At 35.6% G+C, this 20,565-nt stretch overlaps 1 protein-coding gene across 1 annotated transcript in view; it reads left to right on the plus strand.

The window, feature by feature from the left end:
- The window catches only part of LOC145265605 (retinoid-inducible serine carboxypeptidase-like), a 61,162-nt gene that overhangs the window by 21,512 nt on the left and 19,085 nt on the right, over positions 1-20,565 (plus strand). The window contains exons 4-11 of the mRNA XM_080121618.1: positions 1,871-2,026; positions 3,960-4,034; positions 5,064-5,174; positions 9,874-10,096; positions 11,917-12,030; positions 13,988-14,050; positions 16,034-16,111; positions 18,083-18,237. Of these exons, the coding sequence (XP_079977744.1) occupies positions 1,871-2,026; positions 3,960-4,034; positions 5,064-5,174; positions 9,874-10,096; positions 11,917-12,030; positions 13,988-14,050; positions 16,034-16,111; positions 18,083-18,237 (975 nt within the window). The remainder of the gene's footprint in view (positions 1-1,870; positions 2,027-3,959; positions 4,035-5,063; positions 5,175-9,873; positions 10,097-11,916; positions 12,031-13,987; positions 14,051-16,033; positions 16,112-18,082; positions 18,238-20,565) is intronic.

Raw genomic sequence — 20,565 nt, forward strand, 5'->3', positions numbered from 1 at the left:
AGAACTCACTTTTCACCGCAAGTCACAACCCAGTCAAGAAATGGGTCGTTTTTGTTGCATAAAATAGGGGAAGATGACACATAAGTATATTTTTTTTGGTTGTCGTTCAGTTCGTGAGGCACCCATTTATCAAGATTTTTTTGTCTTTTTAATCTCTCTCATGTGGTTGGAAATCATTATGTCTAATTCAAGAGCAAGTTCTCAAACAGTTGTGCCTGGATTGGTTTCAACTAAACTGTCCTTGAACCCAACTTAGGCCTCCATGTCTATGGAGTACATTATTGGAACAGCGAGTTACCCTCAATCATTGGCTTCATATTGTCAGGCTATGTCGCGACACTCGGTCGTTCCCAAAAAACCTCCGTCTTTGTTTGGCAATCAATGAAGCTACTGCAACAAGCAAGGGAGATTACTCTAAGAATCTAGATATATAGAAGACAAAACAGCTGCGGGCGTTTTTGTATGTCCAGCAAAGGCTTTTTTCGCTAGGGTTCTCCGGGGGGGGGGGCTATGTTTTAGAACTTTTTATATACTCCCTAGATTATAATATCTACGATTTGCGAACGGACGTCAGATCTCCATTTATTCACATCGACTTTTATAAAAATTCATGCTATTCCTTCCTTTCACATGTTTGTTCGCCTTTTTTGTATAAAAGCGAAACTAAATCGAAAACGAAGGCAGCTTCCCGGCCTTTCAAGCCGAAACGTTCAGAAAGCAATTAGCTTTGATGAATGTCGGGGAAACCCCTCATATCAGACAATTGCTATTCATTTGGACACTCCCTTTTTGTGGGGAGCTGGTTTTCCCCAACATCGTGGGGAAACAAATAAATGAAACGGCCTTCAGCCAACGTTCATTCCTGCACCTGCTAGCAAGTCAACTTTTTGATTGCCGTCGCTAAATTTCAACGCTTTTCACTTACTATGGCCTTGTAGCAGAGCAGTAAGATCTCACGTTTTCTTTTACTTTGCTTACCGCCTTTGGGTTTGTCACGGGTTTGAGCCTCCCTCCCAACTAACACTTTTTTTTTTCTTTTACACCTCCAAACACCTCGCTAGTTTAATATAAAGAACAGAACTCTTTATTTCAATACAAGAGGAGACCATTTAACAGGTTGGCCTTCATGAAGGACACACTAGTGAGAATGGATTTAGCCGGCTCAACTCTTCCCCCGGGGACGCCATGTTAAGTACAAATAAACTAGGTTTGTTATATTTTCTGTATTTTATGAGCAACCTAATATTTTTTAGCATAACTTCTTACAGTTTGTTTTCTTATCTATACATATATATAAAATTGAGAATATGTGTGTGAGGACACTTCCCAACCTATATACTCAATAAATTTTTGATCTACAGACTGGAAATTTGGTATATAAGGTATTCAGATATGTGGAAAACTTTTTAATTGAATTTATGATAAGTGGTCCAAATTTAAAAAATTAATATACGGATTTTTATTCGTTTGTCAACTGTTTCACAAATGCACATGCGTGAATTGTTCACATGACAGATTACTTATGTTAAGAATAAGTAGGTTTGAAAACACTTGTTAAAGATTATGGCAGGCTAGTCTAATGCTTATCGTACTTGACTCACTGTCTTTATGTTTTGGTTTCGATCACAGCTGAAGTATTTTTTTTTTCTTACAAGAAATGAACTGTATAGAAAAAGCATAATACTTGCATACCCATATCTTAGTTTCTGTATGATTAATTCATACAGAAACTAAGACATGGGTATGCAAGTATTATGCTTTTTCTATATATCTAATATGATGTTTATGTGTATTTTATGACTGGGCAGAGCAACGCCGGATGACCTGTTAGCTATATCTTTAAAAAAAACATTTTTAAAATATATTGCAGCTTTCTGAGGCCAGTCTCCTATTTGTTGACAACCCTGTCGGGACCGGATACAGCTATGTGACGTCCGATGATGCTTATACGACTGACGTTCAAGAAATTGCTACTGACTTGCTAACTATGCTGAAAAGTGTGATGAAAAGGCGGCCAAATATGCAGGTAAGATGATGTGGGGAATAATTTTTTAGTGTTATAATCTAATGCGCCTCCATAATACAAGAGTAAAACATTAAAATTTTCACTCTAGAAAAGACGACATGATTCCATTTCCGTTTGATGAAAACCATTTTTCTTTTTTCGTTGCAGACCATCTACTAGTTGGCTAGTCGTGCATAAATCCCAAAAACGCAATAGAAGCATTCTATCATGTCTGAAAGTGACACAATGTTCAATGATCGAGATCGGAGAGACGCTGCTGTACAACTCATGCTCTCTACCGATCCAAGTTATTACAACAGGACCATTGCCAGCATCCTCAAAATGTATCGCTGGATTGTCATGAATAACAAGAATGTGCCTAGGGTGATAAAGTGTGGTTTCAAATGACGGCCACATCATGCCACTTTACATCAAAACGTGGATTCCATGAACAAAGTTTCTTTCTTAGAACTGCACGCCTGTGGAATTCTGTTCTGCCTGCTTCCCACCGGACTACAACCTGGATGTGTTCAAGTCCAATGTTAACAAATTCCTAATGAACCCCCCCCTTAAGTAAACACTTCATCAAATCTCCACACTAACGTAATGTACTTGCAATAACCCTTATCCCTGAGTGGCTTCCGGGCCTTGATAAGTGGTGATCACTGTGTAAAAAAAAAAAAAAATATATTCAAAATTGGCTTCGAAGTCAACATCAAACTGTACTTGGATGTGTGAAGAGTGTGGTGATCTGGTGCAATTAGATGGCCGCAAACCCTGGGTGTGGTAGCAGGACTCGGCGCCGGCCCACAAGTCCAAAGAGACCCAGGCTTGGCTTCAAAATTTTTCATATATATATTAACTAGCATTTCAGCCCGGCATTGCCCGGGTGTTTGGAGGTGTATGTTGAGCAAAAAAAAAATAGACGGTCAATTTTTTTAACTTTAACCCCTATTATGACCCCTTAACATTTATTGTTTTGAGCTCAAATCAAGTTATTAAGTTAGATCCATGTCCAAGGAACCTATATCTAAAATTTCAAGTGTTAGATCCAAAATTGTCGGAGGAGCTTGATAGAGTTCTCAAAGGTCAAATCGTTGAACTTTGACCCCTTAACAGCCAAATTTCTGTCCGAAAACAGATTAGAAAGATTTTCCCAAATCTCAGTAGTTTGTATATCAATTTTCGAGTCTGTAGACTTAAAATTGATAGAGTTATTGCATAGGAAAATGTACACACACACACACATACACACAGATAGACAGACACACACACATACACGTTCACTTATATAGATATATAGATTATTATTATTATTATATTTATTTATAAATAAAATCTTTCTACAAATGTAACATATTTTTAGAGTAAAGCAATCTTTATCTGGCGTTGCTCAGGAATCTTTACCAAATTATTATTATTAGTAGTAGTAGTGTTAGTATTATTGATAATAATATTGTTGTAGACCTGTGCTAGGGGTCACAAATGCAAGAAACCACAAGTAGTGTAAAGTGTATAAATATAATATGTATTTATCATAAAGAATACAGGAGCCACTAAAGTGGTATGAGAGGGACGTGCTCGTAGCATGTGGTTAAACATGGTATGGATGTCACCCTCCTAAACCAGTGGTATTCATAGGGCTGGTTGATTCCACTTAGTTCTCAAATATGATTTTTATTCCACAACAAATATAAAGAGGAAAAAATATGACTTTATAAAAATAAATAAATAAATAAATACAACTTTTGAAAATAAATAATGTTTGCAAGAAATTGATATTTTAATCACAATTTTCCTGAAAAGTCTGTCTCTGACAGTTTTTATACAAAATTCAGCGAAAAAAAAAATGTAATAAACACATTTTAAGAAAATGAGGAAAACAAAAAACAAATTATGACAAAAAAATCTTTTATGGTTGATGTAAAACCAAGACATTTCTTTTCTCTTTCAGAAACGTCCATTCTATATTTTTGCCGAATCCTATGGTGGAAAAATGGCCGCTGTGTTCAGCATGACTTTATTGAGTGTAAGTTTCGATTTTGCTGAATCATCCCATTTTTCACCATGGTAAGAATGTTCATTAATGGATTCTTAGATGAATCATACCACAGTTTTATAGTATTTGATACCCTTTTTTCTGAAACACTCGGCACAATCACGTTGCCACACTGATTCTCACCAGATCACTGAAGTTAAGCAATGATGAATTCTTCATAAGTTTTGGTTTCGGTTTCGATTATGGCTGAAGGAACTCAAGTTATATATATTTCATAAGTTTTTCAGTTTTGATTCAAGCTAATGCACCCAAGTCATATGGATATATATATATATATTTTTATTTTTTCAATCATAACTTTATAATATATAAGAATCAAAAGAAAATGTACTCTACAATAATATATACGAAATCTGCATAAATTAAAATATCATATTTAAGCATATTTTACGACCGAGCTACGCCGGGCTATGCCGGGCATCCCTACTAGATTAGATGAATACTTTTGCAGTTTTAACAAAAGAGCTGCAATAATATCAAGGCATCTCCATTTATGCTGAACGTCCACAGAATGCCAACATCAATATATTGCATATGAAAGAATCCGCTGTGGAATTTCCACAGGTCCCGCCAGTTTACTATTATAGAGCCAATACTCTATTGATTATTATATTGTACCTAATATATAATACTGATTTCAAATGTTTTAAAAAAAAATGACTTCAACTAGAATCGAAACCAAAACATTTAGCACTACACCTAATATATAATAATGATTTCAAAGTTAAAAATAAAAACATGACTTGAATGCCATCAGCTAGAATTTAGACCAAAACATATACGTAGCATTCCAGCTTTAGTGGTTAAATTTGAAAAGTTTGCTAGTGATGACGTCATTACGTTAAAATTTGAGACAGTGACAGAAAAAAATTCAGATTTTTAGATTTCGTTACCAATAACGCGTTTTGAATGATGAATAAACACAATTTAATTTCTGAATTTAAATTTGCCAAAAAATTAAACAGCATTTTTTCTTTTTTTTATCTCCTCAACTTTTAGGCAATCCAAGCAGGCGAAATAAATTGCCAGTTCAAAGGTCTTGGAATGGGTGACTCTTGGATTGATCCCTCATCATCTGTTTTGTCTTGGGGTCCATTTCTCTATTTAATGGTAAGTTCGGCACCAGCATTCTTGATAATGATAGAGATTTTTAGCAGATCATATACTCAGTAATTTTCTCGACCCCAAAAGCCACCAGTGGCTCAACAATTTTTGAGATGGTTCGTATAGTCCTATGCAGTTCTAGCTTTGCCCACTCACTCTTTGAGAAGGGGTTGCCTGCAACATCCCTACCGGAGAATACAGACCAGGATATCCTGACATTTTTTGCAAGCCAGAGTTCTCTTCCACAATACGCTGACTTTTTAAATCCCACTTTCGTAACCTTGTGTCACATCATCCTACCATGGGAGGGAGATAAACATAATACTGTATCGTTGTGATTAAAGTGTAGTATCTGCTAAATTATTGAGTGAAATAAATTTCTTTAGTTGTGAATAAATAATTCAGATTAAACCTGGACAGTATAGGGAGATGTGTGCAAAGCAGAAAACTGTGTTGGTATGGTCTCGTTTATAATTAAAATGGAAAAATAATTTGTAGAGTTATCCCCTTGCACTCCAGATTTACTTCTCTTAGGTCTTTTGTTTTTTTTTATTACATTTTTACCTCAAACACGCCACAGTACGTAGAGAGGGTGCAAGGACTTGTAGTTCATCGGAGCACCTACCATAAAAGTACTTGTAACGAGACAGAGGTTGAAACGTAGCTGACAGTGCAGGACCTATTAGGTTGGTGACTCTCTTTTGAATCCTGTCTAACAGTGAGAGACTAGTAGCAGATGCACCAGCCCAAATGTGATAACAATACTATATATGGGTGAATGGTGGGCGTGAAACGGTACAAGATACTCTCAGGCATATGTAGCTTTCTAGCATGGTAGCGAGAGCCTGCCCTCTTTGCAGCAGCTTTCGTAATGCCCTTGATGTATCTGTTCTAACTCATGTTTCTTGTAAATGTTAAGTTGTGGAGTTTGAACAAAGTACTTTCAGATAATGTATTATTAGCCATGGCTATTAGTGGCTCTTAAAAAGGGGAATATTTCAATTTGACATCGATCTGGTAAACGGGTACCTCTTTTACTTCTGTTAAAAAGTGGAATATTTTATTTTTACATGGATCCGGTGGATCAGTTGGAATAAAAATACTGGATATGAAAATAATCTTGTCACAAAACTGTTATATTATACTGGGTTGTCTTGGTGATAGTCGATTTAGGAAATCGACTATTATTATTAAAAAAGTAAAATGTTAAATAACGAACATTATTATTCCTATGTTAGGGTTAGGGTTAGAGAATGTTATTGAAACAAAGGAATGTTTAGTAAAATATATAACTTACAAAACACAGATCCTGGAATTTGACCTTGATGGAAATGTAGGTTACCAAACAGCAAGTATCGGATACGTATTTGGAAGTCACGTGTCAGGTGATGGAAGCTAATGATGTAATAGGATCTGTTAGTTTAGATATATACGAGTTAGTTACAGAGTGAGATAAAGTCAAAGATAGAAGTCCAAAGGGGAGAAGTTGAAGAGAGATAGTTGGATGGTTGAGTCTTTTTGGTCTGGCCAGGTGGGAGTAGACTAAGACCAGCATGCAACAAGGAAACATGATGAAATAAATGCTATCTGAAATGTGACCGAAGACTCCTGGTTGTTTAAACCAAGATCGGGATGAACACGGTATGATTTCTTTGTTGGCAAAGACTGTGTCCCGTCCTCATTTGTGTTTTTTTTTTTTTTTTTTTTTTACACTGTGGTCACCAATTATCAAGGCCCGGAAGCCACTCAGGGATAAGGGTTATTGCAAGTACAGTACGTTAGTGTGGGGATTTGATGAAGTGTTTACTTAAGGGGATGGTTCATTAGGAATTTGTTAACATTGGACTTGAAGACATCCAAGTTGTAGTCAGATGGGAAGCAGGCAGACGGAACAGAGTTCCACAGGTGTGCAGTTCTAAGAAAGAAGCTTTGTTCATGGAATCCCTGTTTTGATTTAGGCACAGATAAAGAGTGGGGGAAATTTTTCACAGTGGATTCAGCTAGACGGGTGTTTTTCGTGAAAGATTGGCGAGGAGGGACCAGAGATTGGAATTCAGACGAGCACCTACCATGGAAATAACGATAAAACAAGGATAGGCTTGCAACGTCTCTTCTGTGGGAGAGAGGTTGCAGGGAAGAGAAAAGGGCATCCCCCACTAAGCCACGAAGTCTATTTTGTACTCTGTTAAGGCAGGATAGGCTATTTTTAGCAGCTCCTGCCCAGATATGGCAGCAGTATTCCATCCTTGGACGTACTTGGCTTTTATGTAGAGAATTAGATAGTGTATTAAATGTTATATGTTGGACTGTATTGTATGTCACACCCACACACATACACACGAACACACACATACACACACACACATACACACGCACATACATACACATACAAACACATATACATACACACACGCACACACAAGAAACAATTAGAAACCACAAGACACAGCAAGAAACATACACACTTGCTTATACATACACACACTTGATCACATGAACATTAAATATACATTGTTACATCCTCCCATTATGTAACATATTAGTCCTAGTGCCATATACACTCGTTTATATAGAACTCCCACTATGTTGCATAACCACAAAACACTCGTCTAGTTGAAACCACTATCAATAATTTCCCCCACTCTTTATCTGTGCCTAACTCTAAACATAGTCCATGAACAAAGCTGCTTTCTTAGAACTGCACGCCTGTGGAACTCTGTTCCATTTCCCTGTTTTCCAGCTGACTACAATATGGTCGTCTTCAAGTCCAACGTAAACAAGTTCTTGATGAGCCGCTCCCTTAAGTAATCCAATTTACTAAACTTCCACTACTAATGATTACTACAATATTGTCCTAATGTATACTCATCAACCTTTATCCTCGAATGGTCTCTTGGCCTTAATAAATAGTGTCTCCTTTGTAAAAAAACAAAAAACATTGGAATAATAAATGGTTCATAACACTTTCCAGCCGGGACATTTCTTATTTCTGGATTTTGTTGACATTTTACCTCCGTTCGAATTACAAGATTGTTTTCTTCTGTGCAGTTCTAAGAGGTCCATCCTCCCAGGCTTTGCCTTCTTTCTTGGAGAAGGGATTAGTTTATTGCTAATCACCCGGAGCACCCTCACCGGGGAATGCCGACAGGGTTGCCCAGGCACTTTTTGCAGATTGGAGTGCCCCTAACTTCTCAATCCCACTTTCCGACCCGAGTGTCCAAGTTCTTGCAGTGAGAGATAACTAAACCTTTTTTCCTCGTGTTTCTTTTTCTTTTTTTCGGGTTTTTCTTTCTTCTCAAATAACGTGTTCAAGTTAGTTAGCTTGCTTTGCTGAATAATATAGTCAAGAATGGATTCTTGTTAGCTCCTTACATCAAGTGGCTTCATGCCTTGTTTGGAGCGATTTCTATAAAAAAACACTCAATTATTATTTGGATTAATCCGACTACTGTTCTCATCTTGAGTGTTTTCTGTACCACATTTTGGTCAATGTAATTAAATTTTTTTTTATTCTTCAAAAAGGGGATAAACTGCTGCTAAAACTTTTAAACAGATTTCTGAAGTTTATGGTGACAATGCTTTAGGAGAATCAACTGTTTGGGAATGGTTTGCAAAATTCAAAATGTGAAACATTATTCTTGAAGATGACCTTAACGGTATACGTCATAATCACGTTGACACACCGGTTCTCGCCAGGTCACCGAAGTTAAGCAACATTGAGCCTAGCCAGTACCAGATGGGTGACCATTTTTGAAAGGCAAGGTGCTGCATGCACTGCGAGGTAAAAAATACCACGTTGGGAAACTGGCGTGGTCCATCCTTCTCTCAAGGGTAGATGGACCTGTAGCAGTTACAGAGAACTATTTTCTCTAGTGAATCAATCCCCCCCCCACCTCTGAGTTCTTTGGCCATCAGCTAAAAGGGCACATTGATTCATCTGCTTCCTAAATTCTTGAGGGAACGTCAGTCAGTACCGGACATACAGCTAAGCAACACCTCTTCTCTCGTCCCTTGTCCACTGGACATCTTGCTCCAGCATCGACGACCTCTGGAGACAACTGCTATTAGCTGAGGACAACACAGTACTGACCGACCGATGACGACCTCAAAAAGAACTTTCTATTCCTCCTTCCTTTTTCGCAGTCCAACCTGCCAGTTCCTGCTACCAATAAATATTCTAAGTTGTTATTGTTAAAAAGAAGGGTGTTGTTCGTTTGTGCTGTTTTCATTAAATATATTTTATTAGGGGTAAAATAATTACCTTCCTAAAGGCCTCTTTTAAGCCATGGTAGGTAACCCATCTAGTGATGGTGTCACAATAAAAAATACCCTTGATATTGATGTTTTGGAGACAAAAATTGAAGAAAATCTAAATATTACAACTACAGCACTTGTGCAAGAGTTGAAAGTTTAAAAAATACAATTCATGACCATTTTCATTGAATAAATATCACTATATGTATGGTATGGTAGCCTTCAAGTCCAATGCAAACAAGTTCTTAAAAATCCAAATTCTACACAATCTACATCATTAATGATTACTATACTACCACCTTACATTCATTAAACTTTATCTTCAAGTGGCCTTTAGGCCTTGCAAAGTAGTAACTACCTTGTAAAAAAAAAAAAATGCATCTTTCCGTATAACTTAACATTTGTTTCTAGGTTTGTAAAAATTAACAAAGACATTCTTTTGTTTCTTCAGTCTCTCGTCGATGCTGAGGGTTATACGCTAGTGAACAAAGCTGCTTCGAATGTGACACAATTCGTGAAAGACGGCAACTTTGTGCAGGCAACTTTAATGTGGAGAAAGACGGAGACGATTGTTGCGAAATTGACTTCTGGCGTCAATTGGTACAACGTAATGAAATGGTATCCCCAGGAAAAGACGTACTCCATCCCATTCATCAATGCTTCCTCATCCGTTAGTAAGTAAAAGAAAACTTTTTTAATAATTAAATGATGGTGAAATGGGGGGGGGTCATACCTCTTCCAAGTTTTATTTAGAATTTTCAAGATGATTGGTAATTTGTTCATATTTTACAGCTTTTTGTGTGACGGGTATGCATGGAAGCGCCTGAGGACGGTGTGTGCATGCTCTTGTTGAGATAAAAGAATGCACTTGTTCAGGGTGCGATATAAGAACCATTTGGTAGATTAATTAAATGTTGTGAATTGAGTTATGAGGAGATGGTACAATGGATTGAATTATGGGGAAGTTCTGACACTATGATTTGTTTTTTCCACATTTCAGTTAACTACATCCAATCTAATAGGTCCCATACTATCAACCAACCTCCAACCCCTGTCCTATCACCACAATCTTGCATTCCTGTGTGTAGTGTAGTGGAGGAGGATTTTGTCTGTTGCATTTATATCTCATTACATGTGTCATAATACGTCTACTGTGTGTGTGTGTGTGTGTGTGTGTGTGTATATATATACGTAAATAAAGTTCACCATACATTTTTTTTTTGTTATCTTGGTCTTCTCTTGAATGCAATTCTTCCTGTCACTGATCGATTAGCTATAAAGAGCCAATATCGACGCGTCTGTTCTGCCCAAAATCAGAAATCAGACTAACTTGCATATGAGGGAAAAGATATTTTCCTCTCTTTCTTTCATGCTCTTTCTTTCTTTTTTGCTTTCTTTTCATATTCTCTTTCACACGAACCCGATTGGCCTATTTCTGGTGCTCTCGTCAACCCCAGCTCCAAAGTTTGACATACGTCAAACTTGACAAACTTGACAAATTTGAACTCTTCTTGCACTAACCAACCTACACAGCAAAATCACAATTTTCAACATGTCGGTGTAACTCAGGATAGATCATGTACAAGTACTTTAATGTTCTGATGAACTCATAGCATTTGTTTCCTCCACCCTTGATGTAAATACCCCTGACTAGCCCTTGCCTTCACTATAAGGATCCCTAGATACCAGAAAGCCTTTTACTCTAATAGTTTCTTCCCTCAAATTGCTCAACTTTGAAATTCCCTCCTTGTTTCATACTTCCCTGACTGTACAAAAATGTGTAATGTAATTTCAGTCACAAGGTAGACAAAGGATAGAAAAGAAGTTCAACTCTTTTTTTTGTTTTGTACAACATTTATTTTCTCATTCTTTTGTTATTGTTGTGACATCCCACATGATCACGAACGTTCTCCACATCTCTAATGTGATCTTCTTTATAAAGTCTTTATTTTTCTTAACCAGTAACGTCATTTTACATGCATTTGCATACACATGTCTCCACTACATTGCACATGTAGAAATTTAAATGTACTGTGGTGAGCAGATATATTTCTGCTCAATTCCCTATAGTTATTAGTGTACAACGACATTTTGTTGAAGCATGAGAGAAATGATCTGTTATTTGTTTATCAAATTATTGATGTATCTATCTATTTATCTGTTTAGTTGTTTATCTATCGATCGATCAGTCTGTCTGTCTATCTATCTATGTACTTAGCTGACGAAATAAGCGAGAGATGTGAAGATATGTTTTGATAAGATTATCAAAACATGTCAGACCTTGTCAAACTGTGAACTGATCAAGTTTGCACCGGAACAACTGATCGGAAGTTGGACGTGTCGTTTGTCATGTGTTCCGGTTTGCTGGACATATTGTTAAGATGAATTCCAGACATCAAAATAAAAGTGGATGGGTTAGATGAGTTAATCTGTTTGGGGAATGAATAAGAGTAAAAATCAATGAAAATAAAAAATATCTTTTTTTTTTTTGCAGAAGAACTGTATGCATCTCATGTTGGTCCATTAAATCTAGATAAACTCTCTGCTCTGATGAACGGACCAATCCGATCCAAATTGGGGATCATCCCTAAAGACGTCATCTGGGGAGGTGAGTAACTCAACAGATCAACCTCTTGACCTTTTGACCTCTTTTCTTCTTCATCTCTTGAACTTTCATCATCTGAACTAAAAAAAAAAAACAGTTATCCTGGACTTAAAGAAAGGAGTAGTTAGGATTATGCAACCCTTGCTTCACAATTCAACACCCTCTAGGCCTGGTGTCTTCAAACTGCAGCCCACAAGGCCAGATCTGGCCCACCAAAATCTTTATCTGGCATGCAGAGCTCTTATGTAAAACGTAAAAATATTGTAAAAAAATCTAAAAAAATAGAAATATATGAAAATAGGTGTTTTTTCTAAAAAAATAAATAAAAAAATATGAGGTTACAAATTCTATGCAACATTTTTACTCAATTTTAAGGCACTATCTTCTTCTACAGCAGTCCAGATTATAGTCTGCTAACATACTTCCTAATTTTTGGCGGAGCTACCGAAAGCGGTGACAAGACAAACCAGTTGTTTCACTTTTATTGTTCTTCAATATTTCTATTGTGAAATAAAATATAAGAAAAGGGACATTATTGAGAAGTATATAATAAAATTTAACAAAAATATACAGATAAAAATTACAATCTTTATTTTAATAACAAAATTAAAAAAAAAAAAGTTTTTTATTTGAAATTTTATAAGAAATATATGTTCATGAAATTATAAAATTTTTTATTTTAAATTTAAAAAATAAAAATCATATATATGTTATATAATAAAATTATATATATATATAGATATTATACTATATATATATTATACTATATAGTAATAAAATATATATATATATTATACTATATATATTATACTATATAATAATAAAATATATATATTATACTATATATATTATACTATATAATAATAAAATATATATTAAGTTTTCTGGAAAGTCCTTAGCATTTTAAAAGTAAAGGTTTACTTAAATCACAAATAAAACTTAGCACGTGTTACACATATTTTTTCTGTTGCGGACAAAATTTTTCAAATTTATTTGCTTTCAAATACACCTGATTACAAGAAAATGGATTGCAACAAATTTCATGTTTGGGTAGTTATGCTTTCTTTTTTGTTCAGAGAAACTTAAGAAGTTTATGGTGAGAATGCTATGGATGCATCAACTGTTTGGAAGGGGTTTGCAAAATTTAAAATGGGAAACCTCAGATCTTGAAAATGACTTTCACAGTGGAAGATGTTCAATATTTGAGATTGATGTTCGAAGACAAAAATTGAATGAAATTCAAATATCACAACTAGTGCGTTTGTGTTTATGACCATTTATTAAAAACAAAAGAAATAAAAACAAAACTAGAAACAAAAACATGGGTTGGTAATAAACTTGATTGAATTTCTTAAAAGCATTTTTCAAACTTTTAAATGACTTAAAATGTTGCATATAAGAATCTTTCTGTTGGGACAGTATCTAAACTTCAACTACCATCCATATAAAGTAAAGAAAGGAATCCTCCATTAATGCTCTCCTTTAACAATTACAAGATGTCTCTCCAACCACCGATATCCATGACAAATAATACCCTACCTGAGAATCCTTCTTTCAAACTCCTCGGCCTAACATTTACGGGCAATATGAATGGGAACAAATACATTGATTACATTGCAAGGGCTGCTGCGAGGAAGGTGGGTTCCCTCTATTGAGCTAGACAACTACTCGCGTCTGAAAGTGTCCTGTATCTCTACAAGGCGACCATTCACCCATGTATGGATAATGATATATATCCATAGGCTATGAGCTTGACCTTTGAACTTTACCTTAGAAAATGCTGTGCACCATCCTTAGGTATGGGACCATCATCATGCCAGGTTTGGTCACGATCGGTCCAGTGGTGTGGACTGTAGGAAAGTTGTACACACACACACACTTGAACTACTTTATATATAGAAGGAAAAAAAATGTCATTTTTTAACCTCATTGAAAAAATATTTTAAACGTTTATTTTCAGCCCAGGCAGGTCAAGTGTTCCAGAAACAAGTGAGGGACTTTATGAAGCCAGTCATAAAAATTGGTCAGTATTTTAAATATTTTTTTTTTTTTGCTTAAACTAACAAGCATTTTTTCATGCAACAGATTTGGCCACTGGTGATAGTATTGATAGTTTGGCTTGTGTGCTCAAACAAGCAGTTATGAGCAGACAACCCTGTTACTTGTATCTGCCCCTTGTTACATGCAAGAAAATGTCTAGGGATAGACGCACAACATATATTAGAACTGCATACCTGTGGGACTCTATCCGTCTGCCTGCTTCCCACCTGACTACAACCTGGATCTCTTCAGGTCCAACGTTAACAAATTCCTAATGAACCGCCCCCTTAAGTAAACACTTCATTAAATCTCCACACTGACGTACTTTACTTGCAATAACCCTTATCCCTGAGTGGCTTCCGGGCCTTGATAAGTGGTGACCACCGTGTAAAAAAAAAAAAAAAGAAAAAAAAAAAGGAGTTAAAGAGAAAAATAAAAGAATTTATTGAACAGATAAACTGTAAAAACAAATATTTACTAGAAGTGCACTCCTTGGCCTTCAGGACAAGATCAAAGTGTAGTATCTGTTCTTCAGATGCTGCACTTCTATTTCTTGTTCTCTTTCGGTGGAGGAGAGGTCCTTCACGACTGAGACAATTTTTATTTTTGTACCTTTTCTCCACGTTAAAAAACGACCCTGGTGTCTAACTCTGTCCCGTGGGGAGGCATAGTAAATAGGAACAAATATTTACTAGAAAAAAAATGCAAGGGAGATAAATCCGGTTTTTGGTTAATCTAGCTTTTACACAGTGTAAATAATAACCGAGTTTGATAAAAAATAATATATTACTTTGGTCAGAATATAAGATCAGAAATCAATATTTACCAAGAGTCCAGTTCTTTGTGAGGGTGATTGCAATTGGTTTGTTTCAAGAATTTCTTACAACCGGATTTTATCCCAGGAAAGATTGGCCGGAGTCATAAATAGTTGATAGGTTGCCCCAAAATAGCGTTTCTTCTCTGAGCTGATTTAATAATAGAAAGTTATGATGTTATTAGCATCCATTTATACTTGTTGAAGATGAAACATTCTAGATTTTCTAAAATGGAACTTTCACAACTTGGAACTTTCTGGAACCCTCGAAAAAAGAACACTTTTCTGTTCTGTGTTTAGAACTCTCCAGAAATACTTAAAAAGAACTCTTTTTATTTTCTAATTGTAATGTAATGTATTTTAATAGTAAAAGTTTATATTATTATATATTATATAAAATAATTTATATTAAATAATATATTCAATATTATATAATACATTTTATATTATATAATATTATTTTATCATATGATACATTATAATATCAATTTTATATTCATATTTATGTATTTATATTTTATATTATTATTTATGTAATAAATTGTAATTTCTTTATATTTTAAAGAGGAAAATGTCCTCTCATGAGGCCATCGTGATACAAACGTTCATTATTTTTTTCCTTTAGTCCTCATATTCCATAAGCAATGTTTCTGACAAAAGGGGAAGAATTGCTGTTTTCAGAATTTATCCATCTAATATTTATTATTGACTAGTTTTTGACCTTGAAGTTGCTTTTGTGATTTCCATTAAAAAACAAAAAACTGATGAACGAGTTGGCCGAAACGTGATGAAACAACATCTTCATAGTTTATGAAGATGAGGAAAACCGTCTGCAAAAAAGGATGAAGAAATAAAAGCATCTAGCATACAACATTATCTTGTAGCATTTTAAAAGTTAGAACTAAATAGCATTTTTAATGGAAATTGCTCCAGACAAGGCATGAAGCCACTTGATGTAAGGAGCTACAAATACTAGTTCAAGATAAAAAAAAAAATCTAGCCACGTTATAGATGGATCTATTCTAACCCAAAAAGTAACAAATCTTTCGCTAATCAATCTAAATGAGAGAGAAACGAAATAGAAGTTGTAAACATTTTACGAAAATGTTTTGCATTTCAATTCAAAGTTTTTTTGTTTTGTTTTTTTCACAGTAAACGAATTAATAAAAAATAAAGACCTTAAAGTCATTGTCTACAGTGGCCAACTTGACCTCATCGTTGCTACACTCGGTAAGTTTAAACGTGTTTTGTATTCCGTGTCATTTAACGCAATATATTTCAGTCTTTATTTTACTATATTGCATTAGTCTTCTGTTTTTTGTTTTTAATTTGGTTAATTTTCTCCAGATTTTGGGTGCTTATTTAAAATTTCACTTATTAAGAAACAGAAATACAGAAAAATGGCTAAAAATTGTACATTTCTATTTTCTTAGTTAAAAATAGCCAAACTACTTGATCTTTTGGAATATGACATCTTCTGCTGATTTTTTTTTATTTGGTTAATTTTCTCAAGATTTTGAGTACTTCTTTAAAATTACATGAGAAACAAAAATATTAGTGATGGGACGATTTCAACATTTTTCCAGGTTCTGATTCAATTACCGATTCTGATACAATTACCGATTCTGAATCTTTAAAAATCTCTAAATATTTAACCAGAGATTTATTTAACCATAGATTTATTATTTTTTTTATTATTATTTTTTTTATTATTATCTTTTTTTTAATATTTAACCATAGATTTATTATTTTTTCCTTACGATAATCAGGAAAAAATAATAAATCTATGGTTAAATATTTAGAGATTTTTAAAGATTCAGAATCGGTAATTGTATCAGAACCTTGGCAAATGTATAGATATTTTCACAAAATACACTTGTGGGAGGATGATGATACTTTGTAAGCTTAAACGTGTTTTGTATTCAATGTCATTTAATGCGATATATTTCAGTCTTTATTTTATCATATTGCATTTAATGGTGAATGTTGTACCCTCTTGACGTAAATACCCTCGACAAATCCGACAAGCAGCTAAATTCCACCCCTAGACAGTAGAAATCCCTAGATGTAAGAAAGCCTTCTACTCCAATAGTTTCTTCCCCAGAACTGCAAGACTTTGGAACTCCCTTCCGGGATTCTGCTTTCCCAACTGTACTGATATGCAGAAGTTCAAGTGTAATGTAAACAAACATCTTGCTGCTCATCTCCCTTCATAATACCCCCTGCAACTTATGTCCCTGATAGTAGCCCCTACTTCAAAGTGGCACTGTGCCTTGTTTGGGGTGAAAATTGAATTAAAAATAAAATATTATAAAAGACTTTCCTTTGACATCATCTTTGCAAGCCCAGACAGCCAACCATCCTCTCCAGAATCACCTCTGCCACCTGCAACCCTCCCCCTACCTATAACAAAAGCATTCCAATAAAAAAAATTTTTCTGATTTTTTGACTAATAATAATCAAACTAAATCTATATATATATAAAAGACAAAATGGCATTTTTGTATGGGGAAGGGGGGGGGGGGGGGCACTATTTCTTAGAACTTTTTATATACTCCCTAGATTATAATATCTATGATTTGCGAATGGACATCGTCTCTACATTTATTTGATCGACTTTTATAAAATTCACGCTACTTTGCCGTCTCGCGTGTGGTGTTTTGCGAAACTGAAAATCGAAATAAAAGCGATTCGCTGGCCTTCATGGCCAGCACGTCTTGAAGGCAATCAGCTTTGATCACTGTGGGGAAAACCCTTCATATCAGATAATTGCTATTTATTAAGACGCTGCCAGAGCTTTCCCTTAGGGGGGAGCTGATTTACGTCAAGTTTTACTCATATGTGGTCGAGCGTTAAAATGCCACATTTTCTTTCACTTTCTTTTCCGCCTTCATGTCAAGGCTTCCAGTTTGAGCCTGCCTGCCTACTACAACTTTTTTTTTGTTCAACACACACCTCCAAACACCGAGGCAATGCCGGGCACCCTCGCTAGTCTATTATATAAGGGGCAAATGACAGTGAGTATGACAGTTTGTGCCTATGTCTAGCTAAAAGTCAAATACTATCCAATGGCTAATAAAGTTTATATTTTCTGCATCGGCAATTGTTTGGACAATTGAAAAAAAACAAGTTAATCTGTAATTTTTTGTTTGATCAAGGGTAGAATAATTTTGACCATTTCATTTACCGTTTGTCTTGTAGGAACTGAATCTTGGGTTCAACATTTGGATATTTCTAAAGAACTGCACAAACAGAAGCGCCATACTGTCATAAATCCATACACATCTGTGCCACTTGGGTATCACAAAGGAATTTGTAATTTCGATTTCTACTGGATTTTGAATGCTGGTCACATGGTAAGTCAAACCCTATTGAAGTACTGACATCAAGTGTTTTACAATTGCTTTCAAGAGTGCATGGTCGTCCTTTATTTTTGTCATAATCCAGGTTATCAATCCCACCCCTTTACAGTCAAGAAGTGTGGTTTTCAGGAGCACTACAATAAGTGTTAGATTATGCCGGGGCGACACCAGGTTGCCTAGCTAATAGTCGATTTAAAAAATCGACTGTTATTATTAAAAGTTAAATGTTAGATATAGAATTAGTTTGACAAATATGTTTATAGGTTTTTGGAATTTAGAACAATTAACAAAAGAGCAGGAATGTGATGGAAAGAATATCAGAAATACACAAGCAAATAATAAATCGAGAAAACATGATTAAAAGTCACATGTTAAAAGATGTTAGTTGAATGATGTAATAACAACCGATTACTTAATATATTCGGAGTCAGTTGTTCAGTTGGACAGGGTGAAAGTTCACTAGCAACAGGCCTATAGCAGAATCTAAGATGCATGCAATCATCCGATGAGAAAATATAGTGAAATAACCGTTTGTTTGGAATCTTTTTTGTAGCTTTTAGCAAATTTGTCAATCAAGACCTACAGATGAACGATTATTGGTAACTTGTTCACCTTGGACTTGAAGACAATACAAAAATATCTAACAGCCAGCCGTGGTTCTTTCCAGAATGTGCTGCTGCCATTGCGCACAGAAATCACTTTTTCCTTTGCTTCCAACGTAATAGATGTATGGAGACTAAAGCCACTTTCAGGACTGCCAGCAACCATTGTAAGAAAGTAATAAAGAACGCTAGACAGTTGTATGCTCAGTCCGTCAAGTCCAAAGTAGCTGAGCAGCAGCTTAGTTCCCACCAGTTTTGGCAAATAGCAAACAGAATCCTGAACAGAACCATGTGCTCCATCCCAACTATCATCAATGGACCTGAGATAATCTTGTCAGCATCAGACAAAGCCAAACTCTTTGCCAAGAACTTTGCAGCTAATTCTACCCTTTGCGACCAAAGCCGCCAACCCCCAATATTTCCTCCTATAACAGACAACACACTATACAACATACAAATATCTGTATGTGATGTTGCCAAGCTAATCAAAAACCTTGATTCCAGTAAAGCAACCAGATCTGACGGTATTCCAATTATAGTACTCAAAAACCTTCAACCAGAACTAGCACCCATACTTACAAAACTGTTTAAACGTTGTCTTAAGGAGAATTGCTTCCTATCACCCTGGAAAATCTCATCAGTATGCCCTGTATTTAAGAATTCAGGGGATTGCTCATCCTCCTCTCAGTACAGGCCAATAAGTCTCCTGTGCATCATGAGTAAGTTACTGGAATCTGAGTTAAATAGAGAAGTAGTCAACCATCTCAGCAAAAATAACTTTCTTAGTGACATGCAATATGGTTTCCATTCTGCTAGATCTACAGCAGATGTGCTTACAGTTACATTCCATATGATTAGCGAATCTCTCGATGGAGCCAACCTTTCTAGGGCAATTGCTCTTGACATATCTAAGGCCTTTGATAGGGTATGGCATAAAGGTTTACTTCACAAGATCTCCAGCTATGGTATTGCTGGAAATGTCTTCTCAATTATGAAATCATTTCTCTCTGATAGGTTCATAAGAGTAGTGGTTGATGGGCAAAAGTTAGAAGCTTACAGTATTAATGCCGGAGTCCCAACTCTCTTCCTGATCTACATCAATGATCTTCCAAATCACATCCTTACATCATTCATAGACATTTATGCTGATGACACTACCATCTCTGGTAGCACATCTAAGACCATAAACAACCAACTCTCTCCTCTGATCTTGAGCATGTAGTACAGTGGGGAAAGAGGTGGCTGGTTAATTTTAATGCATCTAAAACCAAGCTCCTATCTTTACATCATTAACGCTCTGATCCCTATCTGTCTCTGCTTTATCGTTATTTTCATGGCAATTGCTCGACTGAGCTTCAATCTGTGGTACCCACTCGTCAAACTTTCACAAGAAACACTCGTCTAGCTGAAAACACTATCAATAATTCCCCCCACTGTGCCTTAACCTAAACATAAATTCTATGAACAAAGCTTCTTTCTTAGAACTGCACGCCTATGGAACTGTCTTTCGTTTTCCTGCTTTACAGCTGACTACAATATGGTTGTCTTCAAGTCCAATGTAAACAAGTTCTTGGTGAGCCGTTCCATTTAATTTAACAAATTTACCAAATTTCCATTACTAACAATTACTATATTGTCCAATTGACTACTGTACACTCTTAACCCTTATCCTTGAGTGGTCTCTGGGCCTTGATAAGTGGTGATGCCCGCGTAAAAAAAC

This window comes from Euprymna scolopes, chromosome 40 (assembly GCF_053919585.1).
Source record: "Euprymna scolopes isolate OS-2025 chromosome 40, ASM5391958v1, whole genome shotgun sequence".
Taxonomy (NCBI): domain Eukaryota; kingdom Metazoa; phylum Mollusca; class Cephalopoda; order Sepiida; family Sepiolidae; genus Euprymna; species Euprymna scolopes.